Source organism: Physcomitrium patens, chromosome 1 (genome assembly GCF_059467195.1).
Source record: "Physcomitrium patens ecotype Gransden chromosome 1, ASM5946719v1, whole genome shotgun sequence".
NCBI classification, from domain to species: Eukaryota; Viridiplantae; Streptophyta; class Bryopsida; order Funariales; family Funariaceae; genus Physcomitrium; species Physcomitrium patens.
In genome coordinates this window covers 12,579,514-12,602,352 of record NC_143410.1, presented here as the reverse complement: position 1 = coordinate 12,602,352, position 22,839 = coordinate 12,579,514, and the positions used below count along the sequence as shown (strand labels likewise).

Here is a 22,839-nt window from a genome sequence, read left to right as displayed (position 1 = left end):
TCATTCATTATCCTTTAGCCGTACTAGACTGCTGTTTAGCCCTTCAAAAAATCATAAATTGGCACTAGATAGTTTGATTCTAGAACCCAGTTGTAAAAAAAAGACCATGACTTAAATGAATTCAAAGTGTTTATTCTCACAATTATATTCTTGGCAGAGATACAATGATTGCAAAAACTACTTTCCATTCAGACAAGATACTTCCCCAACATGGCGATACTTCATCAGTATGTGTACGTGAGCTTCCAGTTATGGTTTTCTCCCAAATATCTGGATGCATTTCTACAAATCGTGAAGTGAAGTGACATGAGACGAATAAAAAACTGAACCATCAAGTTTTTATCTACAATTGATCAAAACCAGAATGAGATACTTCGTGTCAACTCCATTTGCAACACTGGTGATACAAGGATGTGATTTATCCAAGACTTAAATAAGACTAAAAGAAAACGATTCAATGATTTCAAATACCTTAGGCCACGAACAAGGTTGATCAAGAGGGTTCATTGCCATGAAGGTGACTTCAAAGATTTCAAGCTGCTCCTGCTATTAACAGCAGCGAGGCTCGCACAGGTGGAAGAGCACATAAGAGTGTACTGATGATACCAGTTAAGGCATATGCAATCGCGCAGTAAGGAAGTGCTTCTGGTTCTTTTCCTGCCAACGCTGCCGTCCCTAATCCATGGGCACTATACCACAGATAAACAGACCCAGGGTCAGTACTTTTGATGGAACAACTTCTTTCAAGCATCTTGGGAATGTGATCTATTTGGTTACACAGAATTATCTGTGGAACACACTTTCATGTTCACCTCGACCAACCTCCAGCGTTTTCCTTGCCACAGTGACTCACTTCAGGACCTAGCAGTAACGTCAGATTTGACATAAATTTCTAATTTTCAACCCAGCACAGGCAAAAGTAGGGTGGACAATATCGATGAGCATGGATGGGCAACAAACCTGGCGGCAGTTGCCATGCCTCGTGCTATGGGGTCTTTCAACCCAAACTTATCCATCACCACTTGAGCAAAGTTTGCTCCAATAAGTCCCGTAACCACCACTGCAGCAGCCGTAAGAGACGCATTGTTTCCTGTGGTACCCAAGCCACATAATCAAACTTCAGGTGAGCCAAAAAACCGTTCGTCACCAGTAAACATTATGCAAGCTAAAATACGACTTCGCTATTTCTGCAACACTGTTCTTCTCAGATTACCACAAGAATAGAAGGATGTAGCATGCAACTGACCTTCAAGTAAGGTGGCAATAGGAAGTGCCAGAGCTACAGTGACGCAGCGAGGGATAATTGCAGCAGTCAGGGCTGGTAGAAGCCCCAGAACGCGACCGATGGCTGCCGTGGAGTACAAGGAGAAAAGTGATGATACCACCACTCCTGTAATAATTTCGGCAGCATGCCGCTGGACAACCTGCAACATGTACAAAAATCAGGTGAAAAGAGCCGCATTTACAATTTGTCATCGCCACAGAAATCGGAAAAAATCATGCTTTAAATTTATTTAAATTAAATGAAAGAAAATAAAAATAGAAACAAACTCCATTATGCACCAACCTTCCGCTGTCGATACATGGAGAATGCAAAAGACAGAATCACTGGGCCCAGGAATCCCATGAGTACATCACCAGCCCCTGGGCTACCTGCACTCTTCGTCAAATAGGCTCCTGCACAACGCTTGATTCCCATTAGCAGCAGTCATCCCATATGTATACATAGATACGCATCAATCGAAGTATGCCATCCAAAAAGGTAATACATTCGAATCCGTGCAAAATTTAAGTCGTATCAGAGTACATACAAAGCTTTGAACATCCCAAAATTTCAGAACCACGAATGTCTGAATCATTCCTGACAGAGAGATGATTAGAATTTTTGATTCAAGGAGCACATACCTAGAGTAGGTTCAAATCCTTTGCCTGTTGCCATACCCAATGCGTACGCACCAATATCAGCAGTAACAGCACATACAATAATTGGATGGAAAACCTTCTTTGCTGCCTCAGGGAAACTGCGTGAGTACATGTATCGCACATGTTAGTTATATGACTGGAACCTTAACACTAAACTTAGAGAATTAAAATTTCAAAAGTATAGACAAATATTACAATGATAGATTAATAACAGTATTTTCTTACAGAACTGTTACTACATCCCTTGGGTATAGTTGTTTGATGTATCATTACCGAATTTCTACAAAAGTCATGTTCCCTTTAAACCTTGATATTAATATTGTAAGAGGCTTTTACCTAGTGCCCACCAGGTATCCCACGACAGTCGCTGCAAGTAGAAACGGAGCAGCAGTGGTGGATTCAGGCCCCAAGACAGTGGGATAACGCACAGCTACGCCAAAGAAGACCAACATAGCTGCAATCCAGGAAATACGCTCTGTAGATGTGAAAGGGGCTGCCTTGGGCACAGGGTCTGCTGGAAGGAGTTCTGTGTTGACCATCTTTCGCACCTGTACTGCTGTGTAGCCAGCCACAAGCAAGGAGGCCATCCATCCTCCAACTGCAACACATTGTTCAAACCAAACGCTTTCGTGATTAACTCCCTCCAAATCGTAAGAACTGTATAAGAGGTTTCTTGTGACATACAAATAGGTCACAGAGTGTGGAACCGGAGGGATTGAAGGAATCAGACGGCAACCATTTCACCACAGCTTTTGAAGTTTGTCTAGATTGAGGTGCAGATCTATACATAATATCGCTCCGATTTTGACTCCTTCGGAAGCTGGAATGCCCTTCACAGCGAGAGGGACCACCACCAAAGACGGCACATAGAAAAGAGGCAACCAACGTTGGATGAACAGTATGGCCGGCGAGAAGAAAGCTTCCACCTTATTCGCAGCACCTACAAAGGACATAGCACACATTAATGTCTTCAAGCCTGCTGACACGCTGTGATGGTGCAAGTCTATAATGAAAACTACGGGGCAAAAATTGGCCAAGATACTCGCCACTAACACACAACATGCGAAACAAACCTGATTTTGTGACAATGAATAGGAAGAAGCCAAGTAAGCAATACCAGTGCTGACAGCGCTCAGTGTTGTTAACAGCAGAAACAAGGATAACATTCCAAAAAGCGCACTGGGGAAGCGTATGGCGTTGGCCAAGAACATGCTCTTGAGGTATTTGTCGAGGGCAAGAAATGCTCCCAGAGAAAAAGCCAGATGCAGTCCTTCCTTGACCTGAACATCATGAAACCCTATGCTTCTTACTATTTGAGTTGTAACATGATATGCCTGTTGTGTGCTAATGTGCATATAAGGTCAATGAGGGTCTTCAAAATACGGCTACGTTTTCACTTCCAGTGCATCTCAAAAAGAACAGCAGATAACAGGCAGCAAACTCTTCGACACAGTCGCTCACTGTAACATTAATCCCTGATTACATGGTGGTACACAAGCGATCACAGGTCTTTATAAATAAATCAAGGTTACTTGCAAAAGATTCGAAAAGCCTGTCTATCATCTATTGATCGAGCTATGAAGAGTTGTACATCAACCTTCTCTCAAGACCTTGGAGATGCCAAACCACTCACATCACTCTCCTCGCATGTGGCTTCAAATGGACTGGTCTTAACATCCTGGCTATTAAAATCCTGGGATTCGATTCAAATGAAATTTCTTGATTGAGCTTTGTCCTATATCTATCTTGAACTTGGTTCAGTGCTGAGTGTTCAAGAACTATGTCTGTCTTTAACTGTGAATCTGTCGACAATAGTATGAAATATTTGTGCGTTAAAACATTCAAACCCATGAAATACCCCATACCGCATTCGAAGAGAACTAGTATGCTTAAAGAATCTATGCTCTTCAGCAACTTACAACTCTACTTTACACCCTCCTTGAAGAACGATACCAATGTGTGAGTCTGTGGAATGGTTTCTTTCTTAATACCAAGAAAAAAAAAAATGTCATGGGGTACATAGTCAAACAACCTGACCACGAAACCTCGAAATAAGCTCAATAAGATGCCTAAATTTATCTATAAATTTGATCACTCACCTCCAGAATAGACCCCCAGGCTAGCGTATCACCTAGTGCCACTTGATCATCACATGTTGCAGCTTACAAACATCGCAATGGAACAATTGAATGAAATCAATCCTTGATTGGGAGACAATAATCAAGCCTGCGGCGTAAGTAACATACCATGTGCAAAACTCCCTGACCTGCCGTCGAGTCGACGGTTTTTCCAACTTCTTCTCCGGCGCGAACCCATGTGCTCCATCCGCACGCTCTTCCATCAGATACTTTCGAACCGAAAGAAAAACGCTCTGAAGCTCTGAAAACCTGTCCGCCAACATGTTTGAACCTCATTAACGACGAATCCAACGCGCCGTTCCGTGAGCGACCTCCATTCTTGCTTGAATCCAATTTGGCTAGTGCGACAGTCGATCGCCATTTCATCGCGCTCAAACGCGGAAGTCCTAGCACAGAATCCAAAGTGGAGGCATTGTGAATCGAGGATTTAGAGGAGGCCAGAGCCAGCTGCGGATTAGCAGCAAGACGAAGACACGAGATGTCCATGGCTGTCTGTTCTGAGACCAATCACTATACAATCTCGTGGTAATGCGCACTGGCCTTGCGAGACCTTCCAGGTAGAGCGCTGTAAACAGTAGACTGGGGAAATGAAGTAAGGCTGTTGATCACCACAAACTCGCCGCAGATCGAGTGGGATGCGAGTCTTCACCTCCCATCATCTTTGAAAATTGAGAGCAGGTAGGGATTGGCTGGCCCAGTTCTCTCCTAACTACTTTTTCCGCTGCCGCAGTTACGGCCTACAATCACTCACATCTCACCCATGGCAGCTTTCGCACTGCGCACCCATCCCAAACAATCTTTCCTGGTCCTCAAATGGCCTGTATACAGATGACGAAGTTGGATTTCATTTGAGTACTATCTACGTATTGTATGGTCCAAGAAACACCTCTTCAGAGAAATAATCTTATTAAGTCGTACTTATTTTTGAGGTCTGCATGAACAAGAGTTCGCAATATGGTTAGCAAAATGGTATATTTTTAGAATGGTGAACTAGATTAACAGAGAATAAGGGTGTGACTTGTTCACTTAATGTTGCAACCTCGTCATTGCTTGCACGTGGGGAAATAGAGAGGAAAGAGACAGAAATTACCAGAGCAACTTTGTTTTCATGCATTGAGAAAGTCGTGCAATACGTGGCATATGCTTATTGTATTAACAGATGATAACATGAGCACTTTCCCTATATCGACTACATTTACATCTATAATCTCAAGGCACTACTGATGAATACAACCCACTGAAATTCCATTACAATGCCTCTATAATTCTCTATGAGGTAATATCAACCTGTAAAGCGATCGCATTCCGTTACAATCGTTCCATTGAGATGGAATGTTTCCTTGAGACATTGCTCTACAAAACACTTGGCAACGACTTCCCAGGACTCCATTATTGAAGCCCAGGTCAACAGATACAAGGTTGACCCTAGTTAGTTTTATTTAAAGTTCAATCTACCTGCTAAGTGCCCAAGGCGGCAGCTCATGCCACCCACATTTGAACCACCTACCAACCACCAGTGTAATGGTTCCCTTTGAGCACAATCCAATCCTACTTCTTACAATCTTTTCTGCCAGCACAAGCTCTTGATAACCCTCGCAGTTGATACATCTCCAATACTCACAATTCAGGAGCCATAATTAGCGGAAACATATGTCATCTGTATGACACCAAGAAGGCGTTCGTGAGGACAAAATAGCTAACACTGAGCTGAATTAGCAAACCACCGTCTCTGAAAATTGCCTGTACATCATGTCAGAAAGCCGGTGGTGATACCCGATAGTGCATGCCGACCTTCCCTGAGATGAGGTCAGCGATAATAGTCCTCAGCAACGCTATCCGCATGCATGTCCATACTGGAATCGTTTTCGTTGCACGAGTGAACGCCGTCCCGCACGTGCTGAGAGTGATGCTGCTGATGCTGATGTTGATGCTGCTGGGGAGGAGGTTGAAAGCCAAACCCAGTGGCAGACGGGTCTTCGTGTGGTGCAGAGTCCAGCTGGCCTTCTCGCAAGTCACTACCTGAGTGCTCTAAGCTCAGACTGCCCCTTCTAGCAGGTTGCACAGTGGAGTTCGACACACCGTAGCCACCTGGCGACATTGCGAAAGCAGGAAAGCATCTCCTATTAGGGCTGGAGAGAGCACCTTGAAAGACCGGTATCTTCCCCTGGTCAAGTGGCGCGGACAATGCTGTCGTACGCCCTGAAGTCCCCACGGTACCCACTACACTAAATTGCTGTTGTGCTGGACCATGCTGTTGCAATTGGTGTCCAGGCGACATTGTCATCTCCTCCCCATTGCCACCCTCAAGTTCGCTCTGCACACGAAAACGAGACATGCGGATACAACTAATCAGTCGAACGGAAGCAGCAAACTGTTGTGAATCTACATTGGATCTCAACTTCAAAAACACGACACGAACAGCCAAAATAACCGAGACTTAAACTCAGATACTATTCACAAACATTCATGTTAGGATACCACACCTGAAGATTGTGAATGATTTGTGCAACGGTAATATTGGAACCATTTTGGTGTTCCCTCAGCAACCAGTAGTACAGCTTCTCCTGTTCCGCAAACACGTTCGTATGGAATTTAATAATTTTCCATTCCAAATGAAGAGTACGGACGTTGCCTTCTATGGAATGGGAAGTGGCGGCCTTGCTATTACGAAAGCCGTGAAAGTACGAGAGTAGAATTCTTACAGGATACTTACAGGCCATCCACAACATCCTAGAAAGATCAAACGGATGCAGTATAGTCTGTGATTTAACAAGACGTACTCAAGAATTTTCGAAACGTGCACGATGTCTATCACATATTTTATGAGTCGACTCTAAATATGATGAAAGTGCTGAAACAAAGACAACCAAATCAAAGCACATGTTCCACATCTTCAGATATCTACGTTCATCGATGGGGGCGGGCATAGACTGGGTGCATGATTTGAAGGAACTGCGGCAGTAACCCTAGTCGGGGCTACCACCATCCAATTAAATAACACGGGGAGCTCACGAACATATCAATGAGCTTGGAGACCCAAATTAGGTCGTGAACCACAGAATCGTCATTCGAAAGCCGAATCATCCGATAAAGCACACAATAAGAGAAACCCACAGACATGCGAGACAAAAACAATTCACGCTCGCGTTATTGACATGCTTACCACTGCATGTCTTTCGCCTGCTTGAAAAGAAAGCTTCTGCTGATTCTGAGCTTGTGTATAAAGCTGGGAAATTGAGTTCGCAGCGGTGCAGAACGAAGTGTACAGAGTTCTCTCCACCTCGTCAAGTGCTGCATTCTCAGACTTCCTCTTTTTTGCCATTTTTTCCGAGGGATGTATGTCTGCGCAGCACAATGCCAGAACGTTAAAGTCAAAATTGGATTTGTGAACGAGACTAACTGCGAATTTAAATTAGGACCCACGACCTTGGAAAAACACAGTTAGTCGCAGCTTAGAGACGAAGCACGTTGCCAAAAATGCAAACACAAAAATTTCATAACGACAACGAAGATCATCCTATAACTATAAATGTCAACATTTGACGACCAGAGAGGTTCTGAACAGCAGAGGGTCGCAGTCAAAAGAGAATTAAAACTCATTTCTAACTGTTAAACAAAGGACCCATCAAAACCATGCACAGGACGGGCCTAGATCCTACTCGATACTCTTACACAGCGAAATTATAAACCACCACAAACTCTTCGTCAAAATCATGATTAAGAGGGTTTCGAAAAGTACATCGATGGGCGTGAATCACCACTGCTGCATATCAAGACACAGTTCCGCAATCCCGTGACAATATATCACATCAACCCCCAACCACGCACGCCATCCATCTCCTCGCACCACCACAAAAACAACCCCACTCTACAACTCCCGCTAAACCTAAAACTATGGCATTCCCATCCCAAGTGCACCAGTTCCCGACGACTCACACCCCAAGCACGCAACCAAACAAAACCAACCTCAATTCAACTCCGCCAAGTCCCCCACCAATCACTCAATTCCAACAACAACAACACAACCACCACCACAGGAATCTAACTAAAACGCCCACCCTCTCTGCCCATCCGCAAACCCCAAACCCTAACCCTGGGGTTTCTCCACATTCAAGGACATACAACACCATATACCATATACCATCTAACGGACACAGCAACGTCCCCCCATCCCAACACGGAAACCTCCGCAACGAAGAACAGACAGAGAACGCACAAGGCGAGAAACGGTAGAGAGAGGAGGCTTACTGGCGGAGGCGGAAGCGGAGGTGGGGCAGGAGGGAGACGAACGCACAAGGGAAGAAGAAGGGCTACACCACTGGTGCTGCTGCAATGGTGGGCATGGAAATGTATGAAGTGTGCAACAGCAAATGGACTTTATGAAAGTGGAGCTTCAGTGCCCCCCTTCCCTTCCCTTGCCTGGGGCTTTGTTGTTGTTGTAGGCTTCGTTGTTGTTGTAGGCTTCGTTGTCGATGGTTCCCCAGTGCCCCAGTCCCCCTCCTTCTCTAGGCTGGGCTGAGATGGGATGAGGGCCAAGCCGGAGGCCCGCTCCCCCGCCCAACGGCATACCAAACCGTCTTTTGAGTGCAACATTTTCCGAACTCCGTGTCCACTTCGAGGCTTCGCAATTCCCATCACCGCCCCCACGTCAAACTATTAGTAATGAGTCCATGCTTGGTTCTACACTTAGGGTGTGGTAGGATAATAGAGCACGCGATGTGTAATTGTACACACATGTAAATATTGTATTCTAAAAATAAAATCTAAATTTCAAATAAAGCAAGATAGAGATAAAAAGCTAGATGGAAGACATATTTGGCTACAAATGTTTGTAGAACAGAAATTCAAAATCAAATTATATGTTTTAGAATCTTATGTTAAATTTTTTTCACTATTTTCCAATATCTCTGAAATTAGAACGGTGAATAATTTTTAAAATCCTCAAAGTTATTTTAAATATTCATAGTGATTTAAAGATGTGCATTAATTTTTAAAGTAGATAACTTCCAATCTAGGATTATAAATAAATAAATAAATAAATAACTTGGTTTTTTTGTGTAATGAAAAAAAAAAAAAAAAAAAATTGTTTACAAAGTTTTATGCCGAATGCTTTCAAGTTTGCCATATAAAAATTTATGATTCAATATTGAAGTGAAATATTTTTGTTTTTGTATTCTAAATAAGGTTGTATTTGTTTTTTAATTTTAAGTTTCAATTTATATTTGCATAATCTTTGTAATTTTTTCAATTATCCAACTTATTTTTAAAATTTTAAATGATAAATTATCTATTTTTCTTAGAATATTTTTTCCAATAAAAGGCATTAATTTAAAATTTTAAAATTAGTTAGAATAATTTTGAAATAAATAAAGAAGTACTATTGTTATTGATCTTATATATAACATGTTATTTATTGGAAAAAAAATTATATATATATATATATATATATATATACATAGGTATTGAATACAAATGATACTATAGCTAAATTTAAAATGATTTTTGGATCTAAAACTATATCAATTTGTTGCATCAATTATAAGTAATAAACTGATATAGATTACTTCTGCCATAAGAAGAAGAAAAAAAAAAAAAAAGAAAAAAAAAAGAAACAACAACAACAACAACAACAATAACAAAAGAAATAAGAGAAGGTATTGGTAAGAAAAGCAACACAATAATTTGATTTGGAAAGCATGAATAAAAAATTAAAAAAATCAAAAATTAACTGAATTAAATTCAACATGAAAACTCTCTTCTTCCACCAAGACGATGACGGGAATTAGAATTAGTAAAATTACAAGGGAGGGTAGAAGGGGGATAGAAAGAAAATTAGCTTTGCTAAAACAATCTTTACATGACAACTGAATGCCATCAAAGTGGTGTACAATTTTTATTTTACTTTTATAATTTGAATTTGATTAAATAGTTGAATTATTTTGGCATTATATATATATATATATATATATATATTAAAAAATATATATATATATAAATGCTAAATCTTATATATATATATATTACCAAACAATCATTCATAAAAAATTTAAAAAATATAATGGAAAGTAATACAAAAGTTTAACAATTTCAAAAGACTTTCAATTTATGATTTTTTTGAAAACCCTACTATTTTGTCAAACTATATTAGTATATATATAAATATAAAAGAACATTTAACCTACTTATTTGGTACAATTATAGAAATAATTTTAAACAATTAAGAGAAGACTAAGGTTCTACTTATTGAAAATCTTCTATTGCTAATTAGATAGTTATTTAATAAATAAGATGACCAAACTAAGGAGTTTCAAAAAATATATATGAAAATATATTTTAGTACATGCATTTACATCTCTTGATGTAAAAATTGACAATACTATTTTGTAGGGTTGTGGTTCATATAGTTTTTGTATACTTTGAGAATTTTGCTATTAATTAGTTCTTCTTTTAACTATACAAGGATTAGAAGCAAGTTATATGCAATTCTACATATATAATGTTAATATTGCTTATAGAGCGAGAATGGCATATAATACAAAATTGTCAACTTAGATAATATGAGAGCTTGAAGAATGTTTGAAAGAGCATCATATATTTTTTACATTTTATTGTCAAGTACATAAAATATCTTTTGAATCAATAGAAAGCAGAGAGAATGGTGATAATATATACATGCATCTTTACTTTAATAAAATTATTAATGAATAACTTTATAATCTTCTAATTTTTAATAAGGTTATTTTTATTGTACTTAAAAATAGAATACAAGAGAAAGAGATGAAAAATATAGTTGTCTAATAGAGAAGAGGTCTATTACAAGAAATTCACAAGAGACATCTTGTATACTTACTACTTTATTATATTATTAATTTTTTTATGAAAAAAACACAAATAGCATGACCATATGAGATATAGAGATATGAATGGTTATGAAGATATAAAAGAAAATAGGATGAGTATACAAATTATTTAAATAGAATTTTATTTGTATTAAATGATTTAACTAAATAAAAAATATGTTACTATCTTATGAAGTAGAAAGTTGTTACAAGAATTTATGATAGATTCTTTGGTAATAATTGTTAATGCCATGAATCATAACAAAATAATAAAAAATTATAATATACTCTCATATGATCAAAAGAAAAAAAAAAAAAATTAATTAATAGATATAGAATTGAAACCAGAATAGTTATTGCTATATGCAAAAATAATAGGAAGTAATAAACCAAGATAGAATATAAGAAAAGAATTGATAAGAATCAAGAAAAACTCACTCTTGCTTCTGTATATACTATCTATAAAAGAACAATGGCAATGTCTTACATGCCATATGATATGTGTCCAACTTGCAAAACATGTATCTAATTTGTAAGAAAAGTTTTTGACATATGTCCCATATGGCCAACTTGTAATACAAGTGACTAATTGTGCAACAATTGGCCAATTTATTAGCTTAGTTTTTAATCTACTAATCATTTATAAATACATGTGAAGTCTATAAAGCATCTAGGAAACTTTGCAATAAGATATCAACAACTTAACCTACTTCCACTTATTTCTATCTAGTTCTAGTTACTTAAATAAATATACTAGTCTATACGGCTATCTATTATAATAACCAAGTATAATCAATTGAAAATATCTAAGTATGAATCAATATAAGTTACAATCAAATATCCATCCAAATGTGCCACAAATTTTTGAAGATGTGCAAAATAATGAAGTTGAGATGTAGAATCTAGAATAAATAATAATTCCTTTCTCAATTTATATTAAAGTAGAAGAAGTTCGATTGAAATCTTCTAAAAGTCTATTACCATTACTAAGTATTTTACGATCCAAATATATTTAGAATCATGACTAGAAATCTACAATGGCATAAAATTTGACATAGACTTCTTTTAAGAAAAAATGCTAAAAATTGTCTCAATTTAGTAGCCAAAATATATAAATTCAAGCACTTTATATTGATTGATGGTGTTTTTGAAAACCTCATTTTATAAAATACTATTATAAGACTGCATACTATTGAGTTAAAAAAAAAAAAAAAAAAAAAAAAAGGACTTCAAAAAATGCACTTTTTTATTTTTTGTTAAGCAAAAGAATAAAATAAAAGATACAACCTATGTTGATGGGATTGTTTGTACAAAGCTTTATATTAAAAAAGGTCCATTGTTAATTGTGTTAATTGAGAAAATGAGTTCTTACATGATTCATGGTCTATGTAGACCTCAAAATATGCAAATTCAATGTATGATGGATTGAAAATATGAAAAGATGTATAAAAAAGAAAATCAAAATATAACATTAATAAACAATGCCGGTTATCTCCAATATTATAGAAAAAAGAAGAGAAGTACATACAATTTTAGTAATCAAGTTGAAAATAATGAAAATGTTGTTTTGTGTAATATTGCTATTATCTGAAAGTGTAATTTTCATATCAGTGTTTAGGTTAATTTGTATTTTAGTTCAGCTTGTTAATTATATTCTTAAATATAAATATATATATATATATAACAATGCAAATAAGAAATGAGGAAGATGATGTCAAGCAATACATTGATGCATAATATATTAGAATTCCAAAGAAAACATAACATTTGTTTGAAACAAAAATTTATGAAAAAGTTTCAAATGTGGTTTCGTTGACATTATGTCTTTTTGGAATGCATCAAGTCATTTTTCATTTTGAAGAATTTGTGGATGTAGATGAAGTTTTAGTTGTTGGAGAGTGTCAAAAAACAAAACATGTTGAAAAGTGCCATTGGAGGTAAAATTTTAAGCATTATTATTCATGGACCTATAGAAAATATGATTTTATTTATTCATTTATTATCAATTTTTACTTGAATTGCTATTTTTTTTATTGATATCTGACAAAAAATACTCAAACTTCTATTCAAAGAAGCAAAATATATCCATTTTTCAAATAAATATACACATATAATATTTGAATATATATTTATAGATATTTTGTAATTTAATACTAAAAATATATTTAAAATTAAATTAATTTGATTAATTTTACATAAAATCCTAAAATAGAAGTGCTTTTAATTTGAAGATACAATATTTGGAGGTTGAAAATTGGTACCAAGAAGACAAATCAATTTTCAATGCCAAAAGAAGCACACTTAGTAATGATACATTAATCACATCAACATTTTCAATAATGTTGGTTAGTAAGAATATATATATATATATATATGTGTATATATATATTAATTTCTTTCTCTTTATGTTTTTATAACTAAGCTTCTTTAGTATATAATTGAAAATTTTGACCTACCAATGATTTGATGTTACAAACAATTGTATTGCCTAAGTAAATATAAATACTTTCAAAATAAATAAAATCAGGTTAGGTTGATGATATGTTTCTTTTGAAACATGATATCCAAATAGAAACATTGTTTATAAATACATGTATTAACTTAAAAATCCAGTCATATGTTTTTATTGATCTTATTTACATTAAAAATAAACATTTTGAAATTGTGAAAATACCGTATTATATAAAAAATGAAAAATAAAAAATTATATTAAAAATTTAAAAAAATTACCACGCAAATTATAAGACAAAATTGCAACTAGATTGTAACAGTGAGAGGGACGTGTTAGGGGATGATCCAGGAGCGGGAACGTGGCGGTGCCACGGTGGCACCCGGGATTGGAACGTCAAGGCTCAACCCCTTTAGGCGCGGATCCAGACGCCGATATGCAGACGACGGAGACGAAGACGACGAAAATGGTGTCGACGACGAAGATGGTGACAGAGACGGAGAGTGCGAACAAGTGAATGCGTGTGTGTGTGAGTGTGCGATGTTATCGTCGGGAGTGGATTTGAGAAGCATTGTGCGAGTGTGGCTGTATTCGCCCATTTGTGGCTCGTTCGCAGTCATGGTGTGGAAGGAGTAGAACTTAGCTTCATCCTGGTCGCAGGGTTTGGCGTTTCCACTGTGGCTATGGCGCAAGCAATGCCTCGCTTGCTCTCTCATCCTACCCCTACTCTGGCCAGTGTTAGGAGGACCTGGAGCAGCAGCAGCGATGGTCACCTGCGCTCCAAGAGCTCCGTGCCCCTCCGTGTCCCTGCCCTGCCTCAACCCCTCGCTTGCTCTGTGCCTGCCTGGCGTGGTCCTCTTCGAATTTCCCATGTCAGGGCCGCGAATGCTGCTGCTGCAGAGGTTGACCTGCCCAGCCAAGACGACGACGATGGGGCTCGTGGTCCCACTCCCTCTCCCGAGACTCTCGAGGAATTCGAGACTCGCCCCATGCTGGCTGGTTGGATGCCTCCTCGTTACCTCTGGCGGGCCATTGCTGCTTTCATTATTGCTGGACAGGTATTCAGCATCTCTCTCTCTCCCTCTCAATTTAGTTCTCGATCTTTTTTTCGTGAACATCTTCCCGTCTTGAGCGTGGTTCTTGCGAACGATTAGCGCCTGCGTGGTCTTTACTACGCGCAGCTGTGCATAATCCCTCACCTGTTACTTCACAACCGGCGCTATGACTGGACCAATTTGAAGTTGGGCATTGGTGTTCTCGAAATCTGTTGCATGTTCTATATGAATGCTTAATTCCAAACATCCTCAACAATTTTACAGGAGTCTCCATTTTCTTACGCATTCACTTCATCTAGATTTAATCATTCTTAAGCTAGAATTTCTGAAGAGTGGGTGGAGCAAGGGTTTTAAATGTAAGCATCCATGTCTGTGTTTTATTTCATTTGCAGGTGATAATCAGGACACTTAGAGGAAGAATACATGTTCGGAACACTTTGCAGCAATTAGAGTTAGTTGGACCACGATCACTGGGTGTCAGCCTCCTGACGGCCTCTTTCGTTGGAATGGTTTTCACGATACAGGTTTGTAGTTGCTTTCTTCTCTGTTTTTGTACTGTCATGTTAGTTCAACTGAAGGATTTAGGACTTTCTTGTACCCCGAATTGGACACAGAAGCAAGGATTATGAACTCCCAATTTGATGAATGAGATGTGGGTTGTCGGCTGTCAGTGTGCATCGTCCTGACACTATACACCAATTTGGCAGTTTGTTCGGGAATTTGCCAGGTTGGGATTAACTAGGTCAGTTGGAGGTGTGTTGGCCTTGGCGTTGGCAAGAGAGTTGTCTCCTGTGGTGACAGCTATTATTATGGCGGGCAGAGTTGGAAGTGCGTTTGCTGCCGAGCTGGGAACTATGCAGGTACATTGTTCGTTCCATCATTCGTAGGGTCTTCCTGCCCGGTTTCATTTCTGTCAGCATTTTTAGCGAGGCTAAACTCCGAATGCCCTATGATTAGGGTTTTTTCTACACCACACAAAACGCATTTTGTACTCTGCGATGAGCATGTATTACGCATCTTACATTTTCTTACCCTCTTTTCTGACGCCGCTATCTTGCAGGTATCAGAGCAGACAGATACACTGCGAGTATTGAGGACAGACCCAGTTGACTACTTAGTGACTCCCCGCGTTATTGCATGCTGTTTAGCTCTACCTATTCTCACCACTATGTGCTTCGCAGTGGCCATGGCGGCTAGTGTGCTACTTGCAGACTCTGTTTACAATGTGAGCGCTAACATTATACTTGAATCTGCCGCAAGGGCCTTGCAACCATGGGATTTAATAAGCACGACAATTAAGTCTGTTGTGTTTGGCGGTATCATCTCCATTGTGAGCTGCACTTGGGGTGTGACAACACTTGGCGGAGCTAAAGGAGTTGGGGAATCAACCACGTCAGCTGTGGTCATTTCTCTTGTCTGCATATTCATAGCTGACTTCATCCTTTCGTGGGTGTTCTTCCAAGGCGCGGGGGATGCTCTGAAGGCAGCCATGGGGTAATATTGTAGTTCTAGGCACATCTTTTCTGTGCTCTTTACATGCGTATTAAGAGATTTTTTTTATTTTTATTTTTATTTTTTCCTACACATTGTCATCGGGCAATTTGTTTGCTTCAGTTCGTCTCATCTTCCTGCTTTGTGGGCTTTTGTGGGATGAAGCTTTCGTGGTCATGGTACGAAGTCGTGTATTTTGAGCGAGGTTCTCAAAGTTGTAGAGTGTAAATCCGTATAAATGGCAGACATCGGCTGATTGCAACCGTTTGATGTTGTTCTCTTGTTATTTCTAGTTCTATTTTTTCTCCTTATTACGATTTATAAGGGTTTTCCTGTGTGGTGTCCATCTGATGATCCGAAATAATGCTCCTCTACATTCATTGAGCAATGATCTTTCGACTATACACAATCATTAGAACTGTGCATTGGGCTTTGTAACCATGCGAACTTGGTATGCTTAGATTGAGAGTTAAATTGAGAAAGAAAAAACATGGGCCTGCCGTTTAGTTAATGAGGGATAGAATTTTTCCATTTAGGTTGTTTTAGAATTTGAAACTGTGATGTTACTTTATATTGAGTAATGTTAGGGATTACAAGCTAGTATGTCAAGGTATACAGCAGTTGAAGAATCGATGAGGTATCATAGTTAGTGCTTCGTAGATCTAGCGTCACCATTCAATCTGATGTCTGTTTGTACTTGCAGGCTAGAATAGTCGAGGCATTCTCCCTTTTGATGGTGGAGTGATTTTGCAAATTTGAAGACAACTTCTGAATGGTAACGCAAGTTGCTTTGTATGAAACCTCTCCAACTGGATGTATCCTTTGCTATCGTTTGGAGACTATTCGGGTATCTGTAATCAGCTTAAGTATAGTAGGTATATTTTGTACATATTACTGGTGGCCTGCTTCCCACTCCTGAAAGTGGATACTTTAGCTTATGTACAAAATTAAAGGTATAGACACATCCTGGTCGGTGTAAAATAAAGTTGTCATACAATGAAAACAGAGAGCGTAAGCGACCCTTTATTTTAGTCCCTGCACTGTTGGTCTCTTCATGTTTGCTCTCTTAACCTCATACACATGCTCGCTACTTTTAGAAGTTTTAATTACTTTGATAACAGTACTCATATACACCTGCTTCTGTCATTGTTAGATGAGCGTAGTTGGCTGATAATTTTGCTGCATTAGATTTAGCTTTATTGTAGGTGTGGTGCATTTTAATTGCAATTTTCTAAAAGGTTTGCTGGATGTCTTCGCAATGGTTGTATTTCTTGGAGGTGTATGCTTCTTTGCTTTGCCTTGGTCTTCAAATTCTTCACTTCGTGAGTATCTATCTGAGCCAGTGAAGTGGTCTTTCGAATTGTTGATGTTGAAGTAAACCACCAGGATCTTCGCACACATTTGCAATTTAGTTTAACAGGTGAAGTGTTGTTGAATTACTGGAGAGGTAATCGTTGCCTGTTGAACACTCTTGTCCACCCATTCGAGAGCAAATGCTTAGGGCATGTTAAAATGCATTTTGTGCCAAAAAACTGATGGGACACTACATAGTATTCCATGTCAATGGTTATAGTTTATAAATATTTATGAATGTGACCATTGAGTAAATTTTGAGTAAACTTTTTGTGGAGTTGAAAATAAGATTTTATATTTGTGTAGATTGCATGAATTGAGTGAATGTAGAGTTTGTATGCATTGAAAAGTAGTTTTTGCAAGAATTTTCTTTAAGTTCACTTATAGGTATTATAGGTATTATAGGTCATTATAGTTCACTTATAGGTATTTATAGTGTCAAGGCCATCTTGTGTAGAGGTGGACATAAAAAATTTACTTGTACATTCTAAACACTATTTGTAGGTCATTAATTGCTTACATCCATGAAAAAATATTCCCTAGTACTCTTGTTCTTCAAGTTCTTGGAATTTCCCTTATTCCCTTCTTTGTCTCTTTGTGTAATACCTATTTTGTTTATATAATAGATTGACATTGAATTTAAAGTTAAAATAGTTAATAACAAATTATACAATGACTATATTTTAGGTAGATTAATAAATTATCTAATTTTAGATATTAAAAAATATATTATAAAAAAATCAAAGAAATATTCATTTAAGTTTATCTAATTGTATTCAATAAATACAAGAAGTGTATATATATATATATATATATATAAGCTATATTATTTTTACATAAAAATATTTATTTAAAAAATTAAAAAATCTATTAATTTTTAAGATCTAATACATTTGTTTTTACATTGATATAATGCTTCAATTTTCTATTGTATATACTAATAAAAACAAGATCAAATGTGACATTATACAAATACATGTATGTCTCTATTTGATAGTTTAGCTAAGTAGACTAATGCCTTGGTAATGGGCTCGAATTCTCAAGGAAGTAGATTTAAATTCTATACTTGTGACAAAAAATATATTTGATGCCTTGAAGTCTTTTGCTACTTTTGGTTTTATTAGAAATAAGAACATGTGTTTGCAAAACTTTTTTGTTTAAGAATTGTGATGGAATATGTATTAGCTTATATTATGCTGTAGTGAATTCTTGAATTTAAGTAATGCTTGGAAAATACATTTTTTATTTTACTAATAATTTTTATGATAAAAAAAATGATAATAAGAGAAGGTATTGCCAAATAGGTATTATGAAAAAACAACAGATAGCTTTCTGAGTAATTAACATATTAGACTTTTTTTTTTTTTATTATTATTATTCTTTTTTTGCATAGTTTTTTATTAGCAATGATATTATTATCTTAACTTATAATAGTATGGAAGTGTCTTATGTTCATAATTAAAGTTTAAAGCCCTATATTTGACTTTTTCATATTGTATATGTATAAAATAGTTTTTGCAAGTGTGGTTAAAAGAAAAGACAATGGCAAATCAATAGATATTAAATTCATATATTAGAAAAAATAGAAGATTATCTTCTTCAAAACCAGTAACACTAAAAGAAACATTTAAGAAAAAAATATTTTCATTTAATAAAGACCATTATTTTTTAAAAATATTCTTCAATAACTATAAAAAAAAATATATTTAAAAAACCTACAATCACCAAATATTACTTATTGATATAGAAATAAATTATTCTAAACTAAATTTAAGGATCAAATATTTATTTATTTTTAACTATGATGTAATATAAAATGTGTAATTAGTAAATTCATAAAAATACACAAAAAGACTTTTGTAATGCATTGAAATCACAAATCTATTATACCAATATTTGTTAGTTATTTAATGTTAGACTTTATTTTGCATAAATTTGTAAGCTAATAAAAAAATATTAAGTTTATAAAATAAAAACCTATAAAAAGATAGCTATTTTTTTAATAAATATATTTAAAATTAAATATTATTTTATAAGCAAGAAATGTAGAACTTTACTTCATTCTTAATTTTATAAAAAATGTTATATATTTTTTTTCTCATGTATGTTCTATTACTATATAGAAACAATAGTGATACATATATTTATGCTTTACCATGATATTTATAATAAGCATTATCAAAGAATAGAAATTTCAATACTTCAAAAAATATTAAAGATAATAATAATCATAATAAAATGCAATGCTATCTTGTATTATTTTAAAGAAAAAATCTTTGTGTCATGGATATGAATATTTAAATTAATTATTGAGAAGATAAAATGGATTAGGTAAAAGTATGTAAAATTAAGTTAAATTAATAATATCTTAGTGGAAATCTTCTTAGAAGCATTATTAAATACAAATTCAACTTTACAAGTATTTGAAGGTGATTGATAGGTTGAAAACTTGATCAAGAAGTTAACCACATATTACACATATCAACCATGTGTTTTAGAAGCTGACCACATGATGCACATGTTGAAAACTTGTCTTGCAAATTAGACACATGTTTTGCAAGTTTGACATGTGTTGAATGTCTTATAGAATATTTTCACATACCTCCTTAATTAAATAGTATATATGGAGGCAAGAGTAATGCCTTCTTTATTCTTGTTAACGTTTTTCTTTCTTCAAGTCTGGTTTCAAGAATTTCTAGTCTTCTTGACTTTGGCTATAACCATTCTATTTTAGTATATATATATATATATATATATATATATGTTTTTCATCTTTTTTTGATATACATCTTATTTTTTTGTTATTTACATTCATCAGGATCTTATCTTTAATAAATTAGCAAAAATATACTTATAATAATAAAATTTTGTATTTTTTAATTATAAGTGGATTATCTATTTTATATGATAAGATATAATTATATTAGAAGTTTTAAAGTATCTACTTCCAAATTAATATTTTTCATAAAAATTCTTTTATTTTTGATTCTTCTTTATTATTTGTTTCAAATAAAATGAGACATTTTATTTATTGTCTTATTATAACAAAGCTTATTGAATAAAAAGTGTGATAGCATAATGCATGAGTAAATAAAAAAGTTAATGCTTGCAATATATTAATTCAATTCACTACTACATGGAGCAACAAGATTGATTGGAAGTAAAGTTGTAAAGATGGCTAGAGATACCTCAACACCTATACTAAATCATATTACTTCTGCTATAGTCAAACTCTTTTCAAGAATCATTATAACTATAAGGGAACTAAGAGCTGCATTACATAAGAAGTTTGATAGTCCAAGATCAAAGTTTTAAGGATTTATCAACCAATTATAATTGGTGATTAAGCTTTAATTTCAAATTTATCCAACTCTTAGATCACAAGTCAAATTTATATTTTTAAAAGTAGAAAATATAAAAATAAATGCAACATATTTTAAACACCTCAATGAATAAGAAAAATATCAATATTATGAAGAAAGATTATGCTTATATTGTAAAGAATCTAACTATATTGCTCAACATTGTTCAAAAAAAGAATACAACTAAAGAATGAGGAGTATGATTATAATGGAGTATAGATAAGATATTTGTAATATTGACACATAGACATAAGGTAGTTAGTGCCATGTTTGAGAAGTTTTTAGAAGTTTCTAGAATTTGGATTAGATTAATGATCTATGTAGGATCTACCATAGAATATTCTAAAAAAAACTTAAGATAATTATTTCAATAGAACCCACTATTAAAAACATTCTAGTAAGCTCTAAGATAGTTGGACGAAGTATAAATAGGACTAACCAAGGCCATTTGGGTATTTGATCAAGTATGGCTTCGATCCTTTTTTTTTTTAGTAAATTTGATTTTGCACTTTTTTGTTCTATTATGTTCTATTCTCTTCTACTTTCTTTTATCTTTCATGTTTCATTTTGTTTAGTTTTGTTTAATTTTTTTTTAGTCCACCCTATTCTATATTGTGATAAGATTGACATTGCAATGGATTAGAAGGGTCTTAGATCTTAGAGATAATCTAATTCCATTTCATAGTATCAAAGCGAGTGTTAGATTGTTTTTTGGTAGTATGTTGATAGTGACCATCTAGTTGGAGGTGAGTTATTTTAGTCACATCAAGTATTGTTTTGAGGCTATTATGAGTTACTTTTAAGAAGATAGCTGAAAGGAGAGAAGACATTATAATAGAAGAATTTAATAAGGAAATTGCAACATGGGAGATATGACAAAACAATCTTAGATTGAAAATCAAATACAACACCTCCTAGATCAAATAGCTACTTTGTAAGGACAAATGGAAGCTTTCTAAGACAATGGAGTTGACATATGCTAGGCTGAAATTATGTAAGCTTAATATATATTCTAGGACTTCAAGGTAAGAAAATGTATGTCAATGGCTCTTTAGCATGCAACAATATCTCCAATTATTTGAAGCAAATACCACCAAAAGAATTATGTATGTTGCTAACTATTTGAGAGGTGCGGTAACCTTGTGGTGGTGACATTGAATTCAAAGCTGTAGAACTCAAGGTAGATTTTGTGACTAGGAAGAATTTGTGACCAAGTTTATGAGTCAATTTCAGCCTATTAATGTGGAAAAGATAGAATGTGATTAATTGGCTAATCTTATATAATCTACATTAGTACAAGATTATATCTTTCAATTCAAGTCCCTATGTCTCTAAATTGAGAATGTTTTAGAGGCGGAGATGATGGATCAATATATATAAGGATTCAAACTTGTGGTCTAGCAAGAAGTGGAATTAAGCGATCTACAAACATTTGAGGACGCAATTAGGATTGCAAAGAGAGTCAATGCTATAGATTTCAAAAATCATAGAGCATGAAATACATCAAGAAGTCTTATGCTGCTATCTAATACTCTGAGACAACAACCAACATTGATGGAGATTGATGCCCTACAAGGATTATTGACACCATAAAGATGATAAATATTGGTATAAAAAAAAATATGTTTTTACTATCGAGAATCAGGCCACTAAATTGAACATGGTTGAAAACGACAAAATTTAGGTACCAACAAATCAAGGGAGGTTCACAATCTTGAGATTTACTAAATTGATAACAAAATGGAGTAGAAAAATATGGCTTTTTAATAAAGATACTAAAGACTAATATTAGAAATAACTACTATTTTTCAGAGACAAATAACATAGCTTTGGATAACTATCAAGAAGGTTGATTGGTATGTCTAACAAATTGACTAAGATGGTAGCCATGTTAAATGCTTGTGGATTGTGGCTCCACAAAAAATTACATCTTAATTGGGATTGCCAATAGACTCGGGATTAAAATCAAAGTGATCAAAAAAAAGATTATATACCTAATAGATGATTAAGAAAATATATTAAATGAGACATTTGAAGAAGAAACCTTGAGGTTGAGTGACACCTATGCCTTAAGAGAGAAGTTCATAGTAACAAAGCTCAAGTTTGATGTTATTTTTTGTATGCCATGGCTAGAGGTAGAAAATAAGTAAGTTGATTGGCTAGCAAGGACAATCTCCCTCAAAGATGGTAGATGCAAGATAACTTTTTGTACCTCCACATTGAGTGAGG

General features: G+C 35.4%; 3 protein-coding genes across 3 annotated transcripts; 1 reads left to right on the top strand and 2 right to left on the bottom strand.

Annotated features, from left to right (window-relative positions):
- Positions 1-111: 111 nt before the first annotated feature.
- On the bottom strand, positions 112-4,666 carry LOC112288579 (plastidal glycolate/glycerate translocator 1, chloroplastic). The gene is made up of 9 exons (XM_024532891.3): positions 4,170-4,666; positions 3,041-3,203; positions 2,711-2,863; positions 2,260-2,521; positions 1,906-2,021; positions 1,568-1,677; positions 1,247-1,424; positions 961-1,090; positions 112-689 (listed from the first exon to the last, which is right to left on the bottom strand). Exons 1-9 carry the CDS (start codon positions 4,545-4,547, stop codon positions 533-535), a joined length of 1,647 nt encoding a protein of 548 aa, XP_024388659.1. The 5' UTR covers positions 4,548-4,666; the 3' UTR covers positions 112-532.
- A 525-nt stretch (positions 4,667-5,191) lies between these two features.
- Positions 5,192-8,402, bottom strand: LOC112288599 (uncharacterized). Its single transcript, XM_024532946.3, has 4 exons — positions 8,310-8,402; positions 7,225-7,403; positions 6,545-6,625; positions 5,192-6,375 (listed from the first exon to the last, which is right to left on the bottom strand). The coding sequence occupies exons 2-4, from the start codon at positions 7,381-7,383 to the stop codon at positions 5,869-5,871; spliced, it is 747 nt and encodes a 248-aa protein (XP_024388714.1). The 5' UTR covers positions 7,384-7,403; positions 8,310-8,402; the 3' UTR covers positions 5,192-5,868.
- Positions 8,403-13,932: 5,530 nt separating this feature from the next.
- Positions 13,933-16,926, top strand: LOC112291045 (uncharacterized). The gene is made up of 5 exons (XM_024537985.3): positions 13,933-14,407; positions 14,797-14,928; positions 15,112-15,264; positions 15,465-15,898; positions 16,599-16,926. Exons 1-5 carry the CDS (start codon positions 14,033-14,035, stop codon positions 16,606-16,608), a joined length of 1,104 nt encoding a protein of 367 aa, XP_024393753.1. The 5' UTR covers positions 13,933-14,032; the 3' UTR covers positions 16,609-16,926.
- The last annotated feature ends 5,913 nt before the right edge of the window (positions 16,927-22,839 follow it).